At 41.5% G+C, this 18576-nt stretch overlaps 1 protein-coding gene across 1 annotated transcript in view; it reads left to right on the top strand.

Moving 5' to 3' along the window:
- The window catches only part of shroom3 (shroom family member 3), a 69894-nt gene that overhangs the window by 35147 nt on the left and 16171 nt on the right, over nt 1–18576 (top strand). The window contains 15 exon segments of the mRNA XM_013268539.3: nt 4965–5090; nt 9189–9401; nt 10068–10387; nt 10485–10713; nt 12708–12757; nt 12897–12985; nt 12988–13298; nt 13872–14105; nt 14219–14612; nt 14714–14853; nt 14936–15085; nt 15172–15647; nt 15774–16001; nt 16131–16329; nt 16467–16770. Of these exon segments, the coding sequence (XP_013123993.2) occupies nt 4965–5090; nt 9189–9401; nt 10068–10387; nt 10485–10713; nt 12708–12757; nt 12897–12985; nt 12988–13298; nt 13872–14105; nt 14219–14612; nt 14714–14853; nt 14936–15085; nt 15172–15647; nt 15774–16001; nt 16131–16329; nt 16467–16770 (3463 nt within the window).

The raw sequence follows: 18576 nt of genomic DNA, 5'->3' as shown, positions 1-18576 counted from the left end.
GAGGCCAGCGTCAACAGCCTGGCGACCGGCCTCATCTCCAAAGTCCTCAGGTTCACCTCCAGGTAAAACAGGGTCATGAGTAATTTATGTCCTCAAAGACGAAAGACAGGTTCATGAAAAAAGGCCAGAATTTGGTTTGTTTGAGGTTAGGAATGGTTGCGGTTTGCTAAAAGACTTGTGATAAAAGTTTGCATAGTTTAAACAAAAATCAAGCTTTGCATGTACACAGTATTTGCAAACCACAATCAAGAGTCAAAGAGGATGAATGGATATTTGTAAAGATTATTTTCTGGAATTTTTGCCTTTATTGGATTGCGTGGCAGTGAAAACAGACAGGAAACTGAGGAGAAAGAGCAGAAAGTGCATCTGAGAGATTGTTGTAAACTTAGCTTCATACTGCTGTGTTGCTTATTCAAAGATATTGAAGTCGATAATTGTAAAGTAAAACCTTAACTGATCATAACGTATTAATCCATCTATAAAAATTCGTAAAAACGCAGAGACTTGGAAGACGAGAGAAAAGTCATAAATCTAACTTGTGTTAAGTTGCAGGAAGCCTGAAATGTTCATTGCTGATAAATCTAAGAAAAACTGTAGCCACCTTTAGCCACAGCCCAGAGAATCTCAGGAATCAAACAAAAAATCAGGTTATGCATCAATGATTTGGATAAAGGTTACAGCCAGATTTTCCAAGCAAATACTTTCTGTGTGAACATCTGACTCAGCTTTGACATTTAGGCCTGTGATATAACCTTTAGCCACCTACAGACGTGAAAAATTAAATAGAGAACCCCATTGGTCACAATAATAACCTATGTGCTGAACCTGGCAAGTGTGAGAACTCCAGCAGAACCACTTTTAGGGAAGAGCAGCCATATGAAGCCTAATCAATTACTTGGACATGACCTTGAAGACTGAGACATTAGATTGATTTGAAAGTGCCATCTATGATCTGGACATAGTCTCAGTCACTCAGGCAAAATTTTAGACCCTCTGTCTTGATGTTTATGACTTGCAGTAACATTGACGATCTCACCAGTGACCTTTTTAGGGTCTCAGAATCTTCTGTTTGCAGATTTTCCATCTGAATTCCTGCATACAGAAATTGTTGTTGGAACCCACCCTAAAAAGAAATCCTCCCTGTTCAGTAACATAGTAATGAAGTTATTTTATCTGGTCTCTTATTGGAGTTTAATTTAATTAACGATAGTCATCATTTTTGGTTATAAAACGGTCACAAATAAGAGGAAAATAGTTAACTGTATCAGTGCTTTTATTTTGTGGAGCATTCATGCTTAGTGCCACAGTCACATCCCAAATAAAGCCCCCACCAACGAGTCAAATCTATCAAGACCAGCTAAAATGAGAACCATAAGTCAAAACCAGCAGGACCTTCTCTAAGCTACAACTAAACGAGAACTTTTCCTGAGGTTTTAAACCTAATATTGGGATTTGCTAAATAATGTTTGGTGTGTGAGCTTTGAATCTTCCAAATAACTGCAACTGACTTTGTAAATTTCATGGGAAAATGATAATACAATCTTACTGTGAACACAGGGCCAAAATGAAGTTAAAATAAAAAAAACTTTGTTATACTTTAGAATCAGAGTGAACTTCAGTACATTCTCTGCAGAGCTAATAGAAAGGGTGTAAATGTGTATATGTACATCAGCGATGATAAAGTGTTGAGGTATTCCAGTCATGTCCTGTCATTACCCAGGTTCCTGTGGTTCAGAGACATACAAGCTTTCATGTCTCTGTCTCCTACTTAGTCAGATAAAATCATTTCCTGTTTATCTGTGAGCATAAATACAGAGCAGGAGGATATGTCATATATGAGTATCGGGAGAAATTATTTTAACATCAGTGTCCCTGTAATCATAACTCATTTGCCAACACGTTCAGAGTATGATGATGGTGATGTGATAAAGTTTAGCCCTGCAAACAAAAATATGATAATTATCCCTGAAACAAGATCTGTGTTTTTTTAACCAGCCTCAATATTTACCTTGATTTAGTGTGTTTGCATGTGAGATTCAAAAATAAATTGTGAGAAATCACGACGGTCAAGACACCGGTTTATAATTTTTACATTCTGGCTTGTCTGTGATGGAGTCCATTATAACATTTTTCAATCTTAACCACTTTATATGCTACTGAGGAGCTAAACTTTGATTTGGACTCTGTGGCTGTTTTAACTGCTCTCATTTCAAGCTTAACTTTATTAATGTTGTAATCTGCAGGTAACAGGTATGCAAAGCTTTAAAATGAATGTAGATGCAGTTTCTCCCATCCCGAAGGTACTTTGCTAAAGAAATCTGCTAAAATAAAAGATCGTGCCATTATGACACATCCACATAGCTTTAGTTTTCACTTGTTCTTAATTCAGTTTGACTCTGTCTAACATAAACCAAGTCATCATAGGTGCTGCCACTGATCTAAACTCTAAACAACCACCCAGGGCATTGTAAAGCTTGCATTTTAGCCACATGTTAGAAAGATGCTGCCTGTCAAATAAAGTCTCATGTTATTCGATCTAACAGTTCTTCCAAGATTTTCCTTTCGGTTTGAAATATACTTAAAATGTCATAAGATTATAGAAATGATCCTAAACTTAATCCTAAACAGGAATGCTAAATTGAATATCTTATGTAGAAGTCATAACAATGTGACTACACATATTAGAGAGCTAGTCACTTACTGGGTTGTTAAACATTAAAACAGTGTAATGAATGACCACTTGGAAGCTGTGTCTTAAAGCATTTCCTTGTGATTATTACCTTTTATGTGTATTATTACATTTCCTGGTGTTGTCGTACATTCATTGAAACACTTCAGTAATTTTTTCCCTTCCTTGGGAATGGAAGGGAGAGGCAGAGATAGGCAGAAGGTGAGTCAGATCTCAGTGGAATGAGGCCGTGCAGCTGTGTGTGCATGTGGGAGGACACAGTGGGATAATATTTAATGCTGAATTGATCGTTTTTTGGGGGGCAGGGGGTCTGGTCCCAGCTCTTATAATAATCTCTTTTCAGGGGTTCAATCCCTGCAGCGGTTTGAGGCATCTAATGGCGCTATGACTGAAAATATGTGCAGAGTGAAAGGGGACAGAGATGGTTTAAATTATAAACTGGGAATGTGGTTTAATGTTGTATGTGGTGCAGCTTTTTGTAAGAATCCTCAGTACTACCTAATACACAGCATATATATGAGAATTACGTAAGAACTGTTGCTGTGCTACATTAAAATTAAAGTTTTAGAAAAGAAAATTGCAGTTAGTGTGAGTACACGAACATCTGTTTAGCTCAAAGTACAAATGAATTTGTCAACTTTGTCTGAGGTCAGCCTAACATTGTTGCATAAAGTGAAACCGCTACAGAAGAACCAAAATCCAGATCCAGCAACAAAAAAAGAAAAAAAATACTGGTTTTATTCATCAGTTTATCCATAACTGATTCAACTTTCTCAGAGAAAATTGGGCAAAAAATGTGATGTTTTGGGTCATTGTTATCCTTCCAGTGATTCATGATCCTCAAGAATATCCAGAAACCAACTGAACTGCTGAAATATTTAGTTGATTGGTTAAATATGATGCCACAAATCAAATTATGATATCATATAAACAAGAGCCCCAAGGGAGTTGCCTGCTTTGCCTATCTGTCATGACTTTTTGGAAGAATTTCTCAAGAAAATTATGTTTCTTTTTTTTCTTTTTTTGAAAAAGAAGATTTGATCCTCCATACAGCAAGACGATTGTTGTGCAAGAACGTATGAAAAGAAAGCTTTTGGTTCTCTCCATTTTGCAGATGCTTGAAAAACTTGTGTAGCACATGTATAACAAGCAGCTGAGCAGCTGATTCATTGTTTGATTAGAGTGAAATGTAATGTGATTCCTGTATTGTGTTGCTTTTAAATGCATTAACCACCAGGAGGATGGGCTCAGGTTATGGTTGGTTAAGGTTGGTCTGAGTTAGAGTTAGATTAGGGTTGGGCTGGATTTTGATAATGGTGGCTTACCTGAATTTGAAGATTAGACTTGGATTGGACTGGAGTTTGGTTAAGATTGGGAGGTTTTGGGTAACAGATTTTTAATGATATTGGCTGACCTGGAACTGGGTTAAATTAGGCTTTGTGCTTAGCTTTATCTTGGACTGGGGGTTAGGTTAGGATTGGGTTTGTATTAAATTTGAGGGCTTTGCTTGCATTGGATTGGAATTTAGGTCACGATTAGGTAATGTTTGGGGTTGAGGGTTGGGGTAGTTTGGGGTTTAGATTAGGACTGAGCTGGGGTTTGAGTTTATTTGGGTTTGGCTTATGAAATGGCATGATCTGAATTAGTAGTAACGCTGGGGTTTTGGTTGAGTTTCTTTACAATTATGCTAGGTTGGGTGGGGTGTTGGGTTACAGTTGACCTGGATTTCATAGTAAGGTTATGGTTTGAATTAGGTTATGATCAGTTTAGGTTTGGGGGGGGTGCTGGGTTGCAATTGGGTTTGAGATTGAATGTTGAGGTGGGTTGGGTTTTAGGTTAGAATAGTCTTTGGTTTGGTTGATAGCAGCTGACCTGAAACTGTGGTTAGGTTAGGTTTTATGTTTAGCTTTATCTTGATTTTGGACTCTGGATTTTGGACTTTGGATTAGGATCGGCTTGGATTGCAGATGGGTTTGGGTTGGGGTGAGTGTAGATGATAATGGCCAGTCTGGATTTGCGGATAAGGCTTTGAGTCTGGCTTGGATTGGGATACCTGGGTTCACGTTGGAATGCGTTTGGATGGTAGTGGCTGATGATGTTAGGGTCGGGTCAGAAATAGAGATGAGGCTGGTTTACCCTGCACTATCCTTCACAGCTAACTAATGTCGTGCGTATAACCATCAAAACACACACTAATTGCAGCATTTAGAAATGGAGGTCACACTGTCCAGTACTTCACACACTCTAAATCCCTCTCAATGTTTTCACCCTACAGACGCGCTGAGCCGGCATCTCGTCCTCATTCATGGCATTCATCAAAGCTCGATGAAGGCCAGCAGGAGCTGGACCCAGGAGCAATGGACAGCATGAGCAGCACGTGGCACCACAACTACCACGCCAGGTTAGTGTTTGTTATATATATCTAATGATTATCTAAGCCCCTGATGTTCAGTATATTATCAATTTCACCATTTCCTGAGTGAGATTTTGCCCAAGTTTTGATTTTTAATTGAATATTGTCAGTTCATGCTGGGATATGTCATTAAACCAAACATCGTCCTGTTTCAAACAAATGCATCTTCATTACTGGCCTCAGATATCTGGACATCACTACATATGAAAAAAGTAAATCTCCTTTCTTTTAACATCTCAAACATCCAGACATTAAAGAAATTAATAACTGGAAAAGTCAGTAAAGTCAAAGATAACTTGATTTGTAGATTCAGTGGATGCTTCTTCTTGGAGGTAGGAATGCAATAACATTGTGGTAATAAACACATATACACATTTATGCACATTCCAGTAAATGCGATAACAGCACTTGAGCTGCTGATCATCAGCTTTAGAACTGCGTTTACAACCAGCAGCTGTGGTAAATAACCCTCCTCACAGGCACACCCTGCAGGTAATAGCACTTATTGATCTGTTGTCAAAATAAGAGCCTGAGACCCGCCTGACCTCAAACATTTCCAACACAGTCTGAGGACATGTTTAGAAGTCTGGATTGTAGGTTTACTTGACACCACTATCTGTAAGTCACTCAGAAGGTCAAAGTTCATGGTTGCAGACACTCACGTGATGTCTTGTGTCTTATCTCAGGCCAATATACATGCATAGTCTAGTGTAGTCTAAAGACCCCGTGTGATACAGCCAAGCTTCCTTTATTTTTGTGTTATTTAAAAGCTAATCTTATTTTACAAAATGTTATTTATAAATTTTGCCTTATAATGTTGGTGTTTCTTTTTTATCACGACCATCTTAATGTTTAAGACCCTGTGGTGTATAACAGAACAGACAAGAGACACAGCTGCTTACTGCTGTCTCACAAATGATGTGAACTTTGACCCCCTGAATCCTGGATTGTCTAAAAGCCAGTTTGTCTGCACCACTAGCGGCCTCTGAAGTTCATTTTATATTCATGCTTAATGATCATGCTTAATGATGTACTACACTCTGAAATGTGTAGTAGAAACCTATGGGAGGGAGACATTTGGACTTGAGCTCGGTTGACACTTTCCTAATGAGTTCATGGGCTCAGTCACTCACTTCGGGTCATAGTGAATAAAGCATTGCCTATTTGGTAAATTTTGGTTAACTTGAGGTTTCTAAAGGAGAATTATGTGAGGTGTGTTCAGTGATGAATGACGTGCCATTGACAAGCAGATGGAGAAAAAAGACATTTTGAAGCTTGAGGCTTCAAAACAGAATGACAGAAGCTCTTGGGTGATGTAATGGTGTCTATGTTCATCTTTCATATAATCTATGTCTGGAACACCTGTCTGTCAAAACAGCCACCTTCCGTTTTGTTTCTTACATTTACTGTTGTTATCCTCGTGTTTTGTACTGTCTTACATTCCCATATGTTCCTGTTGTTTATGTGGACTCTCCCTCCTTCAGTTCTTGCTTTGTTTTGAAAGTTAGAGCCTCACGTGGCTTTCTGTATTTTACTTCTTCCTTTGTTTGTTTTATTTGGGGTTTTTTTTTTAATCCTGTCCTGAGTTCACCTGTTTCTTATTATCCTTCTTTCACTGCTGTGTATTTATTTATTATGTTTCCCCTCAGTCTTTACCAGGTGGTGGTCTCTACTAACCCTGATTCCCTTCTGTTGCATTTTTGTTGTTTTATATCATTCACTGTATTAGCAACAGCCTGCCTCATCATGCAGGGCGTTTCTGAGTAATAAAGTTCCTTCTTTTTCATCCACCTTTCTACATCTGTTTGCATACTTGGATCCACTTTAGTCCCTTCTGAAGAATGGTGATGGTAGCTGACATGGCTGAACTTGGACATTTTACCATGAGACTCACATTTGGAGCCAGCACTGCCACTTTCACATTGGCTGAATTTCATCTCCCAGAGGTTGCCCTTTGGCTGGAGCCTATCACAGTTGACACTGGAGGTCACAGGCACCATGGCCGGTTAACTTTACATGTTTTATGTGAAGTGAACCTGCTGGTCAAAGGAAGTTACATCACCGATTCTTTGAAGCACCAGTGAGGGGAAAATAAAAGCCTCTGATGTGGCTGTGAGGGAGAACGGAGCATTGGCGTTCCTTAAGCCCACCTCCCCCCTCTTTTAGGTCTCCCATGGAAACCCCTACTCATCCACACACACAAACACACATACACACACACACACTTGGTTGTCCTGATGTATCATAATATTTTTGCATTCCTTAATCCCCTGAGTAGAGGTGGGATTAAAACACAGAGAATGAGACATCCAGCTGATGAAGAGATGGATGCTGAAAGTGAAGTTAGACTCACAGAAGTCCGTGAACACAAGCAGACGCTGTCCCCTTTTTCCACAGTCGTAATTGCATTGTGTTCGGTTGAAGGACTTGGTGGGTCAAACTGTGACGTCAATGCGCATTTACATTCCAGTCAGTCATTCAGAGTGAGGTAGCGGCGCATTCAGCTGCGGATCACCAGCTTTACAACTGCTGGTTGTAAAGGACACACACCTCATCATGTCGGCGTTCTGGCCCTTTTTTTCTCTAAGAGCCTGAGTCACTTTCAAAGAGACGCTACAATGCCAGTCTGAGCAGTCTGTCAGCTCTCCACTCGGCTTAAGACCGAACATTTGTGCTGTGCAACAGGGGCTTTTTCAGGATGCTTTTTTTTAAGTGGGGTGGCAAGAACAAAGTAAGGGGAGCACAGGAAATCAGAATATTTGATTCTAAATAACTTCAGGGTAGAAAACTGGTGTAGAAAACACAGGCCAAAGTTTTCAGGCTTGTGCAGCTGGGTGCACTCATACAGTGAATGCAGTGCCACTTTTGGAAGGTTTTCAAGATCTGCAGAGTAGAGTTTATGTTACAGGAAAGTTTTTTCAAGTATTTTGCAAAGTGGTGAAACAAACTTTTCTGCTTCAAAATATACTTAAAGTAAAAGTGCTCATTACACAGAATCATTAACATAGATCACAGTTATTGATTTATTAATGTTTACGTCACTCTAATGTAGCAGTTGGAGTTGATTTAATCACTTATGTACTGCTGGGTAACTTTGTCTATAATATAAGCAGCAACTAAAGCTCTAAAATGGATGATATGGGGGAGGAGAGAAAAAAAGCTTTCATCTCACCTTCAACAACAAGCCAACCATCACAGAAATGTATAGTTACCAAGAGGCATTAAATGAGATTTCCAACCTTATCAACACCATCTTCTCTTTCTATATGTTTCTAAAAGAATAAATGATGATCCACACCACTGTGAGGGGGGACAGTCTCTTATACTTGAAGAAATTCATGCATTCTGTGAGAAAACATTTGTTCTTGTTGGGATAATTTCCTTTAAACTCACTCTTTTTTCTCATTTGTAGTCGTTACATTCATCAGTACATTACTACAGCACTATACAGTATATCTCCCCTTACTATAGAAAGTCCTTTAAGAAAAAGTCTAATCCTGCAGTAGGCAGATGGTGCAAATCATACAACTGTGGCACATCAAGCCACAACTAACCACCAGCACAGCTGATCCAGCTGATCCACAGCTGCACTGGTGGTTAGGAAAAACAAAACTGTCAGCAGACCATATCATGAAAGCGCGAGCCTGAGTGAGTCATTTTACCACAGTTGTTTAATGCAAACATGACACCAAGAAAGCTAAAAAGACACTTGGAAATCAAACATCTCTTCAGAGAGAGGCTTGGCTTCACTACAAACAGTGCTGAATCAGAGGCAGCAAGCCCATTTCTTGGATTGTGTGAAAGTGTCTCATAAGGAGATGAAAGCATGTTATTGACCACTGGAGTGGTGACTCTCGTGCATAGAAAAGAAATTGAGATGTAATGTGGTGTCCAGAAGTCAAGGCTGGGATGTCTAAAGTGCCCTTCATGGTTCAAAGTCATCGTCATTGTCCCACTAAGGGAAATTTTGACAAAATAGCTACAAACTAGCAACATCTCCCCAGCCTCAGCTGTACTTTGTGATTGGTTCTAATTAGATTTTAATGAAATGAAGCACTAAATGTAAGAGTTGTTGTTGTCTCTCAGTGTCTCGACCAACGATCTGTCCGGCGGATTCGACTCTGGCTACCTGAGGAAGAGTCCGGACCAGTACAGCTCCAGGGGCAGCATGGACAGTCTGGACCATCCCCAGTCCTCCCAGCTTCACTCTGGAGCTCAGCACCAGCACTCACTGGGCCACCACAGACTCAGTGGACCCCACCCAGCCTACTCCTCCTGCCACCAGCTGTCCTCAGCCAGGTGCATATAAACCAAACACTCCTCAGCCTTAATTGTTAGGTAGAAGCTGAAAAGTCAGTCTAACAGCAACTCCAATATTTTCTAATTTATATATTAATCATTTGTCAGTTTTACCTTCCAAATTTAAAACTGACGTTACATTGAAAGCACAAAGAGAGGTATCCAGCCCTTTTTATATATTTTTACTTATTTGAAACATCTAAATGTGAAACTAATGCCAAAGTAAATTAGAGGTCTTTTAAAACTGAACATCTAGGTCTTCAAAATTTGCCTGCTTAGCATGTTGCCCAAACAGAACTTAACCCTAAGCCTAAACCTGTCCCTGGTTCAGTCATTGATGATCTGGTGGTTTTAAAGAAGTTGTCTTTGAACCAGTTAAACTTAGGTTACATTTAAGCCACTTGGTAAACCAGCCTAGTTTCAGAAAGTTGAAGATAATGCCTTTCAAATCAAGTTACAGGGATTGGTGTTCAGCAAGGTTAAAAGCACCACCTGGGTATATTAAATGGGCAAACAAAGTTCCAGAAATATTCCCTAACTCTAAACATGTTACTGACAACATGATGGATTTTAAGTTAAATCTCTGTATGCTTATCCTTTGAACTAAACCTTAATCAGTGAGATCAGGACTAGTGTCACAGTCTTGAACTACTTGTTGTGTTCCAGGTCGTCCAACAGCATTGAACACTTGCACAGCAAGAGAGACTCTGCCTATTACTCTTTCTCCACTAGCTCCAGCATCCAAGAATACCACGCCTCCACCCCCTCAATCAGCCCAGAGCGCTCCAGTTCACTGGACACCGTCCCTCAGAGAGCAGGGGGAAGTGGCGAGATGCACCAGTCTGACATGCGTTACGCCCCGTCAGTTTACGACACCCAGCAGGGCATCTTTCAGGAGCACGAGCTGAGCTCCAACTCTGCCGTGTTCTTACGCAACAGCGACTCCAGGGGCGGAGCCAGGTCAGGGATAGGTCGAGATCCACAAGGTAATGTTTCTGTTACTGGAATGTTTTTTAGGTTTTCAGGTTTTCAGGTATGGTAACTTTGATTCAATAACGTCATTGTTTGTCCATTGTACTTCAGCTTCAGCTAGCGGGGTCTGTTACCGTGGCAGCAGCAGCAGCACCAGTGGTGCACCGGCATCAAACAGGCACAGTGTAGGACCAATATGGGCCCCGGCAGCGAACCGCAGCTCCTATGAGAGCCTGAAGGGGGCGCCTGCTCCACCAAGGCGCAGTGATAGTTATGCCGTCATCAGGAACCACGAGAGACCAAACTCCTGGTCCAGTCTGGAGCACGCCAGATCACTACGGTAACCAGGTTCCATGAAGTTAGAGTGAACATTGATTCTCATACAGTGCTTCACAAATTTATTGGAGCGACACCCAATGTATGGTTTATGACACAGCAACCCTAAATTAACCGTATTGCTCATTTTAATGGTTAATCCAGCAGCATAAGCAAACTCTTTAATCAAAATTATGTTTATAATGTTAAAATACAATTATTGTTCTTAATAATGCATGTTCAAATGTATTGTTTTAGTAAATAAAAAAAATCACATTATTATTTTTTGATTAAATGTCAAATTACAGTTACTTACTTGCATTCCTGAACAGAAAAATTAGTTTTAGTGGCTTAGTGTTGTGCTTGATTCTCAGAGAAATCCATTGTCATCATCTTTTTATTTCAGTATAAGAATTCACTATATTGCACAATATTTCTATTTAATACAATATTGTATCAAGCCATGTGGCTTGCTGGATAGAATGAGTCCATTTCACTTTCACGTTTTTTTTTTTCCTTTGGACCAAGTTATTTGGAGAAGTGTTTTTCTTTGAAGCTTTGCCACATAGTAAGAATTTAATTATTTTGATTTTAGGATGCTTTACAATAACTTTCAGTTTGCAGTGTGAAAAGATGAATTAAACATGTGATACAATATGATATGTTATGTTCAATTCAATTCAATTCAATTTTATTTATATAGCGCCAAATCACAACAAAAGTCGCCTCAAGGCGCTTTATATTGTACAGTAGATAGCACAATAATAAATACAGAGAAAAACCCAACAATCATATGACCCCCTATGAGCAAGCACTTTGGCGACAGTGGGAAGGAAAAACTCCCTTTTAACAGGAAGAAACCTCCGGCAGAACCAGGCTCAGGGAGGGGCGGGGCCATCTGCTGCGACCGGTTGGGGTGAAAGAAGAAAAACAGGATAAAGACATGCTGTGGAAGAGAGACAGAGATTAATAACAGATATGATTCGATGCAGAGAGGTCTATTAACACATAGTGAGTGAGAAAGGTGACTGGAAGGGAAAAACTCAATGCATCATGGGAATCCCCGGCAGCCTACGTCTATTGCAGCATAACTAAGGGAGGATTCAGGGTCACCTGGTCCAGCCCTAACTATATGCTTTAGCAAAAAGGAAAGTTTTAAGCCTAATCTTGAAAGTAGAGATAGTGTCTGTCTCCCGAATCCAAACTGGAAGCTGGTTCCACAGAAGAGGGGCCTGAAAACTGAAGGCTCTGCCTCCCATTCTACTTTTAAATACTCTAGGAACAACAAGTAGGCCTGCAGAGCGAGAGCGAAGTGCTCTAATGGGGTGATATGGTACTACAAGGTCATTAAGATAAGATGGGGCCTGATTATTTAAGACCTTGTATGTGAGGAGCAGGATTTTGAATTCAATTCTGGATTTAACAGGAAGCCAATGAAGGGAAGCCAAAACAGGAGAAATATGCTCTCTCTTTCTATGTTATGGCACAACATTATAAAATCCAACTTGCCACACTACAGTACTGTGTTCATACATTGTGATTACAATGTGATATCATATGCTACGTAATGGTAATATGGTGTGCTTTGGTATGATACAATACAATAATGTGTAATGCAATGTGATATGATTTAATGTAGGCTACAAGCTAAAATAACTGACATGGAATGATACAATGCAATATAATACCATACTTTATGATATTCAGTACAATATAGTAAAATATGTAACTCTACAATTCAATATGCTGTACCCAAGAACCATCTGCTTTTTATATAACACATCCTGGTACAACACAATAGATTGGTACTACACTATAAGCTGCAGTATGAGTCAATATAATGCAGAGTGTTATTATGTAATACTTTATAATGCAGACAGTGTGCAGAATGGCGCCATGTGTTTGTAAAGCAGCCATATCCAATGCAGTAGTGTACTTTAGTTGTGAAATATTTTCTACTTGTGTAAATTGGAAAGTCAAACTATTTTATCTAATCAAAAGTTTTTCACTCTCTCTTAGGTCTCTGCAGAAAGGCTCCTGGCATCACTCCAGTGGTAACGTTGCCTCAGGTAATGTCTACATTTACATGCTCCGTGAATTAAACATGTAGAAACAGGTTCAAACTAAGACGATGACATATGACATGACTTTTTAGTACCTTTATACTGTATAGATGAGAAAACTGACTAACTCTGACTGTTGGTTCAGCTAAAGGCTCGTATGGTGCTGAGGGTCAGCTCCACACGGTGATAGAGAAGAGTCCAGAGAGCAGCCCCACCACAAGGCCCGTCAGGGTGGAGGCTTTCCTCAACCCCCGTCCCCTACCGGGCCTTCCTCTGGATCTGCAGACCCCACGCCACAGGCCAGCCGGCTTATTCTTCCTACCAGCATTTACCCCGTTCCCCAGCCTGAGCCACACTACGCACAGATGCCCAACTCCCCCAGCCCAGGCCCCTCTGGAGTCTACCCAGCCTTGGCCAAGGAGAGCAACCGGCAACAGCAACATGAAGGAGCAACAGAGGGGCAGAGAGATGGAAGGATGTCAGCCACAGAAAATGGATACCCAACTAACACTTCATCCTACCCCCACAGCTCTTACCCAACAGACAGGTGATGGTTTGTTTAGATTCTTGGTTTCTTTTGCTTTCTAATTAGCTAACATCTAAAACATGTTAGCAAAACTGTTCTTACTTCTCTGAGAAATAACCCCCTCTTTTAATCTTTTTGTTTTTCCCAATACATCCACAACAGTCATGTTTTGCCAAAGTCATAGACATCATGCATTTCTTTCTGGTAGTTTTGTAGCAACATTAGCATTTGTTGCATTAAGTCACCATGTTAAGTCAGAAGTAACCATATTTAGGTCGAGGCTGGAGTCTAAATTGTCAGCTTGGTTGTTATACTGCATCCATTATGATCCAGCTCAATGGATGTAGTAGTGGAGGTGAACTCTACAGCAGCCACGCCCCTAACTTTAAACCTTATTGAATCCAAACAGGTGACCCTTCTGTACATGTATGAAGGGGGAAATTAGCTGATCTTTGTATCAGGCTATGAACATTTAATTTGGACCTTTTTGTGAGTCTTTTGGAGCCAGATTCGGTGCTCAGAAGAACTGCGGTTTTTGGATAGAACAAGCATTAAGATGCTTTTGGTGCTAATTCAGTCTCATGCTTTTGATAGGCATCAACAGGAAGAGTCCAACTTTGGACCCTACAACCCACACATCAAAACTACTGGAGGGGGAACAGAGAGCGAGATAGTGGTCCAAAGAGCCCAGAATCATCAGAGCGTCCAAGAGCAGAAACAGGATTTTCATATTCCCCAAAATTACTCAGCCCCTGAACTCAGGCGTGCATCACCACAGGAGAGGAGCGACCCCTATGCACCTGTCCAGTCCTGGGGAGACCAAAACAGGTACAGTTAGAGTGGGTGGGGTCTTCGAAAGTTCATGATTGTTCAAGAGATCAGAGTCTGCTTTCAAATCAAAAGTCGCTTCATGTCTGTGATGTCTTTTGATCTCTTTTCAGATCAGTAGACCAGTCCAGTGTTCATTCAGAGCCAGTGGCATCTTCCAGGCTCACCCATGGACAGGTTCCACCCAACCACTCACCTGGTCAGCCCCAGGCTCAGGCTCCACCCTCTTCCGCCTCACATCATTCTCCCCGCCACCTCAGCGATTCATCCGCTCTGCAGTACCAGAACTGGGACCACAGAGAGCAGGACAAAGATAAAGAGCATCCACTGACACGCCTGGAGCTCGCCCTTGCCGAGGTCCAGCGGTGCGGCAGCCCTGAAAGCGATGCCCCCCAAGGGCCCGCTCGCAGCCTCTCCGTTTTGGAGAAAGTGAGTCGCTTCGAACGTCAACAACGCAACGGAAAGCAGCGCAGTCACAGCACCTCGCACAACAAGGCCCATCTACGGGTAACTGCAAACAAGATTAAAATATTTCTTCTGATGATCTCAAAAGTGAAAAGGCTTCCTTATGCTTAGTTTCTTTCAATGCTTTATGCTTCCTTATTCAGAATCAGATCACAGACAAAGGCCGCAGTGCCCCTTGTGGAACAGAGGACCTCAGAAACATGCTGGAGAGAAGCACCAAGGGCATCAAAGTCCAAAGGACTCCGAGCTACAGAGGAGGCAGCAGTGAGCATATGAAACCCAGGTAGAGTGATTCTGAAAATACACGAGTATATAACTAACTACTGCTCTAGAAAATGTTGCTTAAACTTCTGTGTGATGTTCAGAACTCCAACAGATCCAGTTTCAGCCCTGCAGAGGAGTCGCAGCAGCTTCCATCTAGATGGATCCAAGGAGGAGGACAGCAGCAAGGACTTCCCCTGGAGACAAGAAATCCAAGAGATCATGGCCCCAATGCAGGACACATCCACAAACAGGTCAGAGTCCTTTAACAAGTCATCACAGTGACACATCCAACAGGTCAGTGTGATGATCCTGATCCAGGAAATGTCTCTCCAATCAGATCTTACAGGGACTCCTTGAAAGACGCCCAGTCTAAGGTCCTACGATCCACCTCCTTCAGACGGAGGGACCTCACCTCATCTGGCAGTGCCCAGCCTCCTCCAGCTCCTCCTTCTGTCTCCTCCTCCGGCAGCCAGCAGCCTCCACCCGTCCCTCCCAAATACCACTCACTGGAGAAAAAAGGCCCCACAACCATGCCAAAGCCACGGGGCATTGTCATCACGCCGCAGTCACAACCTCTGGTCACTTCCCCTCACACCCCCAAGGAGAGGCACGTGGTTACTCCCGATGTTCGAGGCCCTAGCCCGCCACCCCTCCCCAGCGTCCCACCTGTTGGACAGCCTGCTCTACCGCGGATTTGTGGCCGCAAGCGTTTGACGGCAGACCAGAAGAAGCGCTCATACTCAGAACCAGAGAACATGAACGAGGTTGGAATTTCTGACCCAGAGACTGTGTCCCTATTCCGACGTGGAGGAGGTAAGATTTCCAATTTTTAAAAGCAAACTCCCTTTGCCTTCGTGTGGTAAACAAATTATTCAAATTATTCCAGTTTAAGTACTTTACTGGAAATGCTGAAATCCTTTTTTTTTCTTTCTCTTCCAGAAACCAGTGTGGCAGACCGTCGGAAGATGTTTGAACCTGCTGCAGGTTCAGTTGGGAGTGGAGCTTCTCAGAATGCCATTTCAAGGTCCGACCTGCGACAAGTGCAGCAAGAAGCTCTCGCCAAGTACATGGAGAGAAGGAGAGGCGTGAGGAAAGATGAGGGAGCACAGAGGAGCATCTCGAGGCCTCGCAGTGCTTATTTTCAGCCTGAAAATGTTAACCATGCAGGTGGGTGCAGGTGCCTAGTAAAGTATCCAGGCAGAAAGGGGGAGGAGTGAGGTTTGATACATGGATAAATGAAAAGTTTAAGTGAGAGGTATAAGGTAAATCATTTTTCTTCCTTTCCTTTGTCTTCAGCCTCCTCCTGTTACTCAGACACCGTCAGCCTCTCCTCCGCTTCCAGCCTCCTCTCCCTCCAAGACCCATTTCCAGCTTCTCCTCAGGGGGAGAAGCACCCTGACTCAACCCTCCTTCCTGACCTGCGGAGCCACCAGTCTAACTTCTTCTACCCAGGCAGGGTCACCACACCGAGGCCACCAGCTCACCCACCGTCAAGGTATGCAAGAACAGGCCCCAGCTGAATCTAATTCTCTTAGTAGCGTTGTTTAGGACGCTCTCGTTGATAAAACTGGATGACTTTGGTGGCTCCCGGTTTTATAAAATGTTAAATCTCCTCCTGCTTTCTTCTCTTAGCACTCCTTCTGGCTCCAGTCTTGATCAGATCTACCAGGATCTTGTTCCTGAAGCAGAGCTCAGGAGACACAGCCAGTCATCCATCAGAGAGCCGAGCCTGAGCCGTGAACAGCAGGTCGCAGAGCCTCAAGTCAACCGGGAACTGTCTAAGCAGCTCAATGTTGCTCTGCAGAAGGCTGGGTCAGCTCACAAAACCGGGAAGTCAGCCTCAGCTGAGAATCTCCTGGAGCGATCTGAGGACACGCGAGCCCCCCCTCAGCACTTTCGCTCTCGTTCATCCCCCATCATGGAGAGACTAAATGAGGTAATGCTCAGCTCCGTTGCGGTGCTCACAGCGGTTATTGTTGTGAATGTAGAGGCAAGAAATCGCTCATTCAGGCAGACAAGGAAGCATCAGCCAATCTCGCACCTGCACACCAGCTTCTAGCTCAGATATCCTTCTACTCATCCATTTTCCAAATCTCATATAGGAAGTGCTATTTAAGCTAAAGGGCATCTGCAAGCCGCCTCCACCCTACCTCCTCCTCTTCATGAGCTATCTGTGGTATCTGCTTCCTGCTTCGTTCTGTATGGGAGGTCTTCCTTTCCTTTCTTTATGCTTTCCCTGTTTATTTATATAGTGGTCCTTAATGAACTATAATGAACATATAATAAAGAAATTACAGTAATAAGTATATCTAAAATTTTTATCATTTTAGAGATTGATTGTCATTTCTGTAATAGGAAGGATCTTGCAGTTATATGTTAATAACACTGGGACTTTAGAAATAACAAATAACACAGCATCTCACCTTTTCTAGCTTTTTCCCATCACTCTGTCGATCATCCGGGAATCTTTTTTTCTCCTGCATCGATACATCATTTAAATGCCGGCCATCAAGCATCAGGTTAAAAAGATCAGAAGATGCACATCAAGCACCCTGCATGCAGCCAGCAGCTGTGACATCACAATAAAACAAAGTTTTATGTTCAAACTTCAAGATTCAAAAGGCAGCAGCTGCCAACTTAACCCATTGTGAGTTAGTGATTAGAAAATGTAGTGGAAGGATAATTAAACTGTAGGTAAAATGTTTAAGGTCCATATTTCAAACATTATATTAATCCAATATGTCAAAATAATTAGAAATAATAATATTTATTTTTATTTTTTTCCTCTTCTTTTTTTTTTTTTTTTTATTTTTTTTTTTTTTTCTCTCTGTCTGTTTCTTTCAATTATTGTTATGGTTGTAAGTTTTTTTTTTTTGTTTGTTTGCTTGTTTGTTTTTTTTTCTTTTTTTTTTCTTCTTATAAACAGGATATGAACTAAAATATTATTTCGGCAATAAGGGCAGACAACAGATGCAAGAAGTATCCCCATGTGATGTATATGTTATGAAGGTCTGTTTCTAAATGTCTATTGAAAAATAAAAATTATAAAAAAAAAAAAAAAAAAAGAAATAATAATATTTCCCAAACAGGAGTGAAACTGTCTGTTAATTTTGGTTACATAACTATTAGGAAACAGAGAAACAAAGCGATTTTTACTTAGAATTGTTTAAGTCAATGTTTGCAGATGATACAAATATTATAGTTATAATCAGCGTCTGTCCTAGAGAGGTTTTTGTGTTCCAGCGACTCAGAGAGCGCGCTATAATCCAAATATAAAAAAAGGGGTTGGGAAAACAAACGGCTCAGCCTTTGCCAACAGAGACTTCAGCGTCATGTGACTCAGCCCGGTGCTGCAGAAGCCAATGAAACAGGAATGCATTACTTTGTAATGTAAACTGAATATTTCTGCAGCTTACTTTTAGAGTGTCGCAGTGAAAAATAAGATAATTCACACCGCGATAATAAAACGCTGCAGTGTTTTGGTGTCTGATAAACCTTCATGAGTCTGTCACTTCGTTCCCTTCCTCCACTTTGGCCTAAAGAGGCATTCATGGACCTGTTTGCATTTCCACTTATTTGATCACATTTGCACCAGAGTCACACAGGAAATAGCCCGAATCCTCAGGGTTTCCTGTGAGGTGCCAGTGAGCCGGGATGGTGACTGGGCGCTGTCTGATGCAGATGATAAGAAGCACACACACACACACGTTATGCACGTGCTTACTTGCATCTTAAAGGAATG

This window comes from Oreochromis niloticus, linkage group LG7, assembly GCF_001858045.2.
Source record: "Oreochromis niloticus isolate F11D_XX linkage group LG7, O_niloticus_UMD_NMBU, whole genome shotgun sequence".
Classification (NCBI taxonomy): domain Eukaryota; kingdom Metazoa; phylum Chordata; class Actinopteri; order Cichliformes; family Cichlidae; genus Oreochromis; species Oreochromis niloticus.
Note: the sequence above shows the minus strand (reverse complement) of the source record. Positions and strands in the feature narration are given on the sequence as shown.